This window comes from Nymphaea colorata, chromosome 2 (genome assembly GCF_008831285.2).
Source record: "Nymphaea colorata isolate Beijing-Zhang1983 chromosome 2, ASM883128v2, whole genome shotgun sequence".
Classification (NCBI taxonomy): domain Eukaryota; kingdom Viridiplantae; phylum Streptophyta; class Magnoliopsida; order Nymphaeales; family Nymphaeaceae; genus Nymphaea; species Nymphaea colorata.
The window spans coordinates 28,379,431-28,389,863 of record NC_045139.1 but is presented as its reverse complement, the minus strand read 5'-3'; the positions used below and the strand labels follow the sequence as shown (position 1 = coordinate 28,389,863).

Sequence of the window (10,433 nt, the reverse complement as noted above, 5' to 3'; positions counted from 1 at the left end):
TCATCCCTGGAGTTGAATACCTCATTCAAGAATTTTTTTTGATCCAACCCGTAGGAATCAATAGAAAAGGCAAATCCCTTATGATACACCGGATCAGGCTCGGTTATTGATAGAGTGAATAGATCTGCCATTTCTTGAAATCTCTCTTCTGATTCAAAATCGTGGTGCAACGTGTATCTCCCTTTGTTCCGGTCATGGAATAGATGGAATAAATCACAAAATGGGTTTTTGTTCAAGAATGAGATCTTATTAGAACTGTCCATATCCGGTTCATCCTTCGGAACCATATCACATCCCCGATCTGATGAAATAGGATGAATTGAGACGGTATTTTGTAAATACGTAATTATCTTGAATATATCAACCATTTCTTTCTTTTCCGATCGCCTGGAAGGGACAAAAGAAAAAACATCTTGTTGTTTCTTCAACAATTCTGATCTCTAGTGAACCTCTCAGTAGCATTCGAAACCAGATGAAGTTCTGACCATCTGTCGGAGAAAAAAGAACGAATTGATCTTGTAGGATTCCCAAGAAATTCTTCGATTTTTCCGGAAACAGATGATTATTCATCTGCTTTTCACGTTCCGTGAATAGCCGGGACATTGAGGAATATCCAGAAGGGTATTTCGGGAATCGATCTGATTCTATCTCTGTTCGTTCCGTTTGAAGAGAGGAAGGATCCCAAAGAATCAATCTTTCTTTTAGTTGCTGAATCTCTGTTTGATTGATCAATGTGTGATATTCCGAATCCTCATTCCTAATGGAATCGAAATGATCTCTGGATTGATCAGAAGATCCTTTCAATTGGCTAGAATCCGTTACTTGAACGAAAATAGATCTTGTGGAATCATATTGAATATTTGACGATACATTCCGTACCTTGCTAAAAAACCGATCCTTGTTTACCAACCACATATTGTCTAACCAAATCAAATTCTCTCTCGATACGTTCCTCAAAAAATCCGATTCGTGCTGATTCTTCCCCCAACTAACGAAGAGATCTTGGTGGAATTGCCACATATGAAATTGAGCACAATTTTGCAAAGAAATATCCCACTTGTTTCTCGAGAAGAGATGGGAAACATGCTCAATATCATTTGATGGAATAGTTGCCTCAGCTCCTTGTTGTTTGAGGAAACCCTCCACTTCAATTGGTCTTTTTTCACGAAAAGCAGACATGAGATAACAAATCAAGTGTTTCGCTAAGATTTCGAATAGCTGTCCCGAATTCAAATTGATTATGTTTCGCTTCTTCCTCGGAGAAACACGATCAAACAATTCCCAACCATGGTCCTTGCGGATCGGATCATCCATATAGGATACAAAAAGAAACTCCAGATATTGATATCTTTCTCTTTGAATGAGATCTCAATTCCAGCTACTGTTTCATTAGATATCTTACAACTAGAATCCCTCTTTTTTCCGATCCAGTTCCTCCACCACCGCGAACCCCAGTTAGATTCAGGCATGATACACTTTTAGTTATTGGGAGGACCCAAGTACTCTCTTTCGGATCCATGAAACAACTCTCAGAGATCTTTTTCCCTTTTGGAAGATACAGGAGCGAAACAATCAACCTATTGATATTGGGAGACCAAAAAGATTCTTCCAATGTATCATTTCTGGGTCCAATGGAATTCATAGGTATAGGAAGAAGCCCCATCAAATAGAGATTTTTTCTTTCGACCATATTTCGATTGTTAATACGATATATAAGGACCGCTACTACAAGCAGTACTACACCTTTGATCGTGAAAGTGAAATATCGATTGCTTGTTGAACCCTGTGAATCACGTGAAAGCAGGACACTCCAAGTTTGGGGGCCAAGGAGTTTCACAAAACGTTCTTGGTGGAAAAAAATGTGAGTGAAAGACACCACTGAATCGAATTTGGTCCATGAATCTAAGAAATAGCGAGAATTCTTGATCTCTCTCAATATCTCTCTCAATTCCAAAATACAGGATTTGAATTGATGCCGTTTCATTGATTTCTCCTAAACGAAAGATTATATTTCAATTGAAATCCACTTACACAAAGACAGCCCCCGTTGATGACGAGTCTCCGCGAAGCATCCATGGCTGAATGGTTAAAGCGCCCAACTCATAATTGGCAAATTCGTAGGTTCAATTCCTGCTGGATGCACGCGAATTGGAACGTTCAATAATAGAATTGGCTCCGTATCAACGGAATCTCATCATCCATAGATAACTAATTGGTATATTCATACTATAAGAATAAGATAGAAACGGTAGAAACGGTAAGAATTCTAATTCTTATAGATACTGGAACTCATAGGGAAGAAAATGGATTTATGGATGGAATCAAATATGCAGTATTTACAGAAAAAAGTATTCGGTTATTGGGGAACAATCAATATACTTCTAATGTCGAATCAGGATCAACTAGGACAGAAATAAAGCATTGGATCGAACTCTTCTTTGGTGTCAAGGTAGTAGCTATGAATAGCCATCGACTCCCGGAAAGGGTAGAAGAATGGGACCTATTATGCGACATACAATGCATTACAGACGTATGATCATTACGCTTCAACCGGGTTATTCTATTCCACCTCTTATAGAGAAAAGAACTTAAATAAAAAAAATAAATACTTAATAACATGGCCATACATTTATACAAAACTTCTACCCCTAGCACACGCAAAGGAGCCGTAGACAGTCAAGCGAAATCCAATCCACGAACAAATTTGATCTATGGACAGCATCGTTGTGGTAAAGGTCGTAATGCCAGAGGAATCATTACCGCAAGGCATAGAGGGGAGGTCATAAGCGTCTATACCGTAAAATCGATTTTCGACGGAATGCAAAAGACATATCTGGTAGAATCGTAACCATAGAATACGACCCTAATCGAAATGCATACATTTGTCTCATACACTATGGGGATGGTGAGAAGAGATATATTTTACATCCCAGAGGGGCTATAATTGGAGATACCATTGTTTCTGGTACAGAAGTTCCTATATCAATGGGAAATGCCCTACCTTTGAGTGCGGTTTGAACTATTGATTTACGTAATTGGAAGTAACCAATTAGGTTTACGACAAAACCTAGAAATCGATCACTGATCCAATTTGAGTACCTCTACGGATAGACCTCAACAGAAAACTGAAGAGTAACGGCAGCAGGTGATTGAGTTCAGTGGTTCCTCATATAAAATTATTGACTCTAGAGATATGGTAATATGGAGAAGACAAAATTGTTTGAAGCACGGATAGAACCGGAAGCGCCCCTTGTTTCAAAGAGAGGAGGATGGGTTATTCACATTTCATTTGATGGTCAGAGGCGAATTGAAAGCTAAGCAGTGGTAATTCTAAAGATCCCCCGGGGAAAAATAGAGATGTCTCCTACGTTACCCGTAATATGTGGAATGGAAGTATCGACGTAATTCATAGAGTCATTCGGTCTGAGTGCTACATGAAGAACATAAGCCAGATGACGGAATGGGGAGACCTAGGATGTAGAAGATCGTAGCATGAGTGATTCGGCAGATTTGGATTCCTATATATCCACTCATGTGGTACTTCATCATACGATTCATATAAGATCCATCTGTCTAGATATCATCATCTACATCCAGAAAGCCGTATGCTTTGGAAGAAGCTTGTACAGTTTGGGAAGGGTTTTGATTGATCAAAAAGAAGAATCTACTTCAACCGATATGCCCTTAGGCACGGCCATACATAACATAGAAATAACACTTGGAAAGGGTGGACAATTAGCTAGAGCAGCAGGTGCTGTAGCGAAACTGATTGCAAAAGAGGGTAAATCGGCCACATTAAGATTACCATCTGGAGAGGTTCGTTTGATATCCAAAAACTGCTCAGCAACAGTCGGACAAGTGGGTAATGTCGGGGCGAACCAGAAAAGTTTGGGTAGAGCCGGATCTAAATGTTGGCTAGGTAAGCGTCCTGTAGTAAGAGGAGTAGTTATGAACCCTGTAGACCATCCCCATGGAGGTGGTGAAGGAGGGCCCCGATTGGTAGAAAAAAACCCACAACTCCTTGGGGTTATCCCGCGCTTGGAAGAAGGAGTAGGAAAAGGAATAAATATAGTGATATTTTTATTCTTCGTCGCCGTAAATAGAAAGAGAAAGAAAAATAATGAATGATGTAAAATTAAATCAAATTGGTTTTTCGTCTTCACAAAATGAAAAAATGAAAAGAAGGGGAGTAATCACTTGTGGCCCGTTCATCTAAAAAAAATCCTTTTGTGGCTAATCACTTATTAAGTAAAATTGAGAAGCTCAACAAGGCAGAGGAAAGAAGTATAATAGTAACTTGGTCCCGAGCATCGACCATTATATTTGCAATGGTCGGTCATACAATTGCTGTTCATAACGGAAAGGAGCATTACCTATTTATATAACGGAGCGTATGGTGGGTCACAAATTGGGAGAATTCGCGCCTACTCTGACTTTCCGGGGACACGCGAGAAACGATAATAGATCTCGGCGATAATGATAATATTAATATAGTTAATGTATTAATGTAATCAAAAGTTAAATAAGTGCTCTCATGATTTATTCTTATTTTTATTGGTGTGTGTGAGGTAAAACCCTATGACTATGATAAAGAAGACCTCGGGTACAGAAATACGAGCTTTAGCTCGACATATAGGTATGTCTGCTCAAAAAGCACGAAGGGTAATTGATCAAATTCGCGGTTGCTCCTATGAGCAAACACTTATGATACTGGAACTCATGCCTTATCGAGCATGTTACCCCATTTTCAAATTAGTTTATTCCGCAGCAGCAAATGCTAGTCACAATAGGGTTTGAAAGAAGCTGATTTATTTATTAGTAAAGCCGAAGTCAACGAAGGTGTTATCGTCAAAAGGTTAAAACCGCGAGCTCGGGGACGTAGTTACCCAATAAAAAGACCCACCTGTCATATAACTATTGTATTGAGCGAAAGACCTAACTTCAATTTAAAAAATATTTGATTTTCAAAACATGACTTTTAGTTTAGAAAGAGAATATTGGTAGGTAGATATGGGACAGAAAATAAATCCACTTGGTTCAGACTTGGTACAACCCAAAGTCATCGTTCCTTTTGGTTCGCACAACCAAAAAATTATTCCAAAGGTCTCCAGGAAGATGAAAAAATACGGGATTGTATCAAGAATTATGTACAAAAACATATGAGAATATCCTCAGGTTTTGAAGGAATTGCACGTATAGATATTAAAAAAGAATCGATTTGATCCAAGTCATAATTCATATTGGATTCGCCAATATGTTAATAGAGGGTCGAGCCCGAGGAATCGAAGAATTACAGACTAATGTACAAAAAAGCTTTCATTCTGTGAACCGAAGACTCAACATTGCTATCGCAAGAGTTGCAAGACCTTACGGGCAACCTAATATTCTTGCAGAATATATCGCTCTGCAATTAAAGAATAGAGTTTCCTTTAGAAAGGCAATGAAAAAAGCTATTGAATTAGCTGAACAAGCGGATGCAAAGGGAATTCAGGTACAAATTGCAGGACGTCTCAATGGAAACGAAATTGCCCGCGTTGAATGGATTAGAGAAGGTAGGGTTCCCCTACAGACCATTCGAGTGAAAATTGATTATTGTTCCTATCCAGTTCGAACTATCTATGGAGTATTAGGGATAAAAATTTGGATATTTTTGGATGAAGAGTAATGGCTCCTTTTCTTGCGATTCTATTCATGGATACTTATCCATGGACAGGGCAAAAAACTCAATTTAGTTTAGGTCTTTTTCCGTTTAGTCAAAACGGATCAATTATATATGTTTGAATAACAATTCGATTTACCACTTTGATATGATAGAATTGCTATGCTTAGTGTGTGACTCGTTGGGACTAAAAGAAAGAATTGGACCCTACCTAATATAAATATAAATTAATAACCAGCTCATTGCTTCGTATTCTCAAGATCCAAGGAATCGGTCATTATATGAGATAATAATCATATATTTGTAGCAACTGAAATCCTTTTTCAATAAAGTAAAAATGAATCTTGATTGATTGTGTAAGTTGTGAAACCAAAATAGAGGGATGCGGATGAATGGAAGGATGAGAGAAAGAGAGAAGGGGAAAAGAAATGATATATTATTCCAATATGTATGGTCTATGAATCATCTTAGAAAGGGCAATGTGATAAGGCATCATATACTATAATATAATTCAATTCATCTATAATTGAGATAGATTTCAAAAAATAAAGAGCATTGAGTCGATAGAGACTGAGGAGATTGACTCAGGGACAGATTAAATTAGAAGCTCCATTGCAGAATTCAGACCTCGACATTAATGGAGGAGAAGCTATGGGAACGACGGAACCTGTGACTGCGGAGGATTCGATTGAAAACGAATCCTAATGATTCACTGGACGGGATGGCGGAACGCGCCGGGAACGAACTGATTTCTTCGAAGAGGTTATGGAGCGACCCTACGAATAAAGCAGATAAATATAAAAGAGTAAATATTCGCCCGCGAAATTTCATCCATTAAATAATCCTAATATTATTTATTGTTTATTTATCGTTTCATTCGCGAGGAGCTGGATGAGAAGAAACTCTCATGTCCGGTTCTGTAGTAGAGATGGAATTGAGACACTACCATCAACTATAACCCCAAAAGAACCAGGTTTCGTAAACAACATAGAGGAAGAATGAAAGGAGTATCTTATCGGGGCAATCGTATTTGTTTCGGTAAATATGCGCTTCAGGCACTTGAACCCGCTTGGATCACATCTAGACAAATAGAAGCAGGGCGCCGCGCAATGACACGATATGCCCGTCGTGGCGGAAAAATATGGGTACGTATATTCCCCGACAAACCCGTTACACTAAGACCCGCGGAAACACGTATGGGTTCGGGGAAGGGATCTCCTGAATATTGGGTATCCGTCGTTAAACCGGATCGAATACTTTATGAAATGGCGGAGTATCAGAAACCGTAGCCAGAGCCGCTATGGAAATAGCGGCGCGCAAAATGCCTATACGAACAAAATTCGTTATTGCGGAATAGGGATATCGGACCAAAGGGATATTTATGAATGATGAAAAATATAATCTATAATCGCTGGTTTACTTATTTCTGGACAGAAAATTTTCTTTTCCCCCTCGCCTCTTGCATTGAAAGAACTCAAATAAAAGAAAGATGATTCAACCTCAGACCTTTTTGAATGTAGCGGACAACAGCGGAGCTCGAAAATTGATGTGTATTCGAATCATAGGAGCTAGTAATTACCGATATGCTCATATCGGTGACGTTATTGTTGCTGTAATCAAAGAAGCAGTGCCAAATATGCCCCTGGAAAGATCAGAAGTAATCAGAGCTGTAATTGTACGTACATGTAAAGAACTCAAGCGCGACAACGGTATGATAATCCGGTATGATGACAATGCAGCAGTTGTCATTGATCAAGAAGGAAATCCAAAAGGCACCCGAGTTTTTGGTTCGATTGCTCGTGAATTGAGACAGTTAAATTTCACTAAGATAGTCTCATTAGCTCCCGAAGTATTATAAATAATGAACGCTAGTAGACGAGACAATGGGTAGTAGGGTCTTTGAAATGGATAAATTAGTAGATTATGTCTCAGGCATATACCTTTAATGAAAAATAAAAAAGAAACATGTTGATTATATCAAAGCAAAAAAAAATGATAGTTCGTCATGGGTAGAGACACTATTGCCGATATAATAACTTATATAAGAAATGCTGACATGGATAAAAAAGGAACAGTTCGAATACCATCCACTAATATTACCGAAAACATTGTGAAAATACTTCTACGAGAGGGTTTTATCGAAAATGTTAGGAAGCACCGGGAAAACAACAAGGATTTCTTGGTTTTAACCCTACGACATAGAAGAAATAGGAAAAGAGCACATAGAAATATTTTAAAGCGTATCAGCAGACCAGGTCTGCGAATCTATTCCAACTCTCAACGAATTCCTAGGATTTCAGGCGGGATAGGGGTTGTAATTCTTTCTACTTCTAGGGTATAATGACAGATCGAGAAGCTCGACTAGAAAGAATTGGAGGAGAAATTTTGTTTTATATATGGTGAGGTGATCCATCTGGTATACGAATTTGATACGTAACTTCCTATTTATGAAAAGAGAGTAGAGGTGGGTTGTCTAATGTCACTCCTCCTACATTAGTTAATACTTCAAGGAGGTTACCTGGAATGAAAGAACAAAAATTGATCCATGAAGGTTTAATTACTGAATCACTTCCCAATGGCATGTTCTGGGTTCGCTTAGATAACGAAGACCTGGTTCTAGGTTATGTTTCAGGGCGGATACGACGTAGTTTTATACGAATACTACCAGGAGATAGAGTAAAAATAGAAGTCAGCCGTTATGATTCAACAAGGGGACGTATAATTTATAGACTTCGCAATAAAGATTCAAACGATTAGGTATTTAAATTTTCATGGGGATAAATTTTAAGGCTCAAACACTAACTTAAGGTGAATTAAAGAAAAGAGACTTATTTTCTTTCAAAGAGTAGATTCGGAATTAAGGAACAACAAATATGAAAATAAGAGCTTCTGTTCGTAAGATTTGTGAAAAATGTCGACTGATCCGTAGGCGAGGACGAATTATAGTAATTTGTTCTAATCCGAAACATAAACAGAGACAGGGATAATATTTATAAAAAAAAAAGAACTTCACTTTCTAAGAGACCTAATGTACAAATAAATAAAGAATTTGTTTTCACATGAAATGGATATATCCGTATATCTCTGACTCATATTTATGAGATGGCAAATAGAATATGACAAAACCTATACCAAGAATTGGTTCACGTAGAAATAGCCGTATTAGTTCACGTAAGAGTGGGTGTAGAACACCAATAGGAGTTATTCATGTTCAAGCGAGTTTCAACAATACTATTGTTACTGTTACAGACCCACAAGGTCGGGTCGTTTCTTGGTCTTCTGCGGGTACCTGTGGATTCAAGGGCACAAGAAGGGGTACCCCATTTGCTGCTCAAACCGCAGCAGGAAATGCTATTCGTGCGGTAGTAGACCAGGGTATGCAACGAGCAGAAGTCATGATAAAGGGTCCCGGTCTCGGGAGAGATGCAGCATTACGAGCGATTCGTAGAAGTGGTATACTATTAAATTTTGTACGTGACGTAACCCCTATGCCGCATAATGGATGTAGACCGCCAAAAAAAAGGCGCGTTTAGAAATAAAATGGAAAAGATTCCAATCCAAGAGAAATAAATAATTAAATGATCTCATCAAATAATATTATATTAGTATGGTTCGGGAGGAAGTACCAGTATCCACTCGGACGCTACAGTGGAAGTGTGTTGAATCAAGAGCAGACAGCAAACGCCTTTATTATGGTCGTTTCGTTTTATCCCCACTTATGAAGGGTCAAGCCGATACAATCGGTATCGCGATGCGAAGGGCTTTACTTGGAGAACTAGAAGGAACATGTATTACGCGCGCAAAATCTGATAAGGTACCACATGAATATTCTACGATAGTAGGTATTGAAGAATCAGTCCATGAAATTTTAATGAATTTGAAAAAAATTGTATTTAGAAGTGATCTGTACGGAACTCTCGACGCATCTATCTATGTCAGGGGCCCTAGACACGTAACTGCTCAAGATATCATCTCACCACCTTCTGTAGAAATAGTTGATACTACACAGCATATAGCTGTCCTAACGGAACCGGTTGATTTGTGCATTGAATTAAAAATTGAGAGGGGTCGTGGATATTGTACGAGAACCCCAAATAACTATCAAGACGGAAGCTATCCTATAGATGCTGTATCCATGCCTGTTCGAAATGCGAATCATAGTATTCATTCTTATGGGAATGGGAATGAGAAACAAGAGATACTTTTTCTTGAAATATGGACGAATGGAAGTTTAACTCCTAAGGAAGCGCTTTATGAAGCTTCTCGTAATTTGATCGATTTATTTATTCCTTTTTACATGCGGAGGAACAGGACATAAATAGAAATATGGAGGACAATCAAAAAGGGCTAGTGTGCCCTTTTTTACCTTTGATGATGGATTGGATAATATGAAAAGAGAAATCATATTGAAACGTATTTTTATTGATCAATTAGAATTGCCTCCTAGGACTTATAACTGTCTCAAAAGGTCTAATATACATACATTGCTGGACCTTTTGAGTAAAAGTCAAGAAGATCTTATGAGAATTGAGCATTTTCGCGTAGAAGACGTAAAACAAATATTCGACATTCTACAGAAGGGTTTCACAATCGACTTGCTTAAAAATTCAACTCAGTTTGAATCCCGTTGAAATTTTTTTTCATTTCGAATGAAAGCACGAAATGAAAAAATTATAAATGAAAGACTATTTATTAACTAGAAAATAATGAAATAAAATTTCTATTATTTCTTATCTTTATCTTATTTCTTATTTTTATAACTAAACTAACTATA

At 38.0% G+C, this 10,433-nt stretch overlaps 1 protein-coding gene across 1 annotated transcript; it reads left to right on the top strand.

The window, feature by feature from the left end:
• The first annotated feature begins 4,186 nt into the window (after nucleotides 1–4,186).
• On the top strand, nucleotides 4,187–10,324 carry LOC126409797 (DNA-directed RNA polymerase subunit alpha-like). Its single transcript, XM_050076189.1, is given in 3 exon segments — nucleotides 4,187–9,951; nucleotides 9,954–9,995; nucleotides 9,998–10,324. Coding segments are annotated over 3 exon segments (1,020 nt in total). The 5' UTR covers nucleotides 4,187–9,266; the 3' UTR covers nucleotides 10,291–10,324.
• Nucleotides 10,325–10,433: the final 109 nt, after the last annotated feature.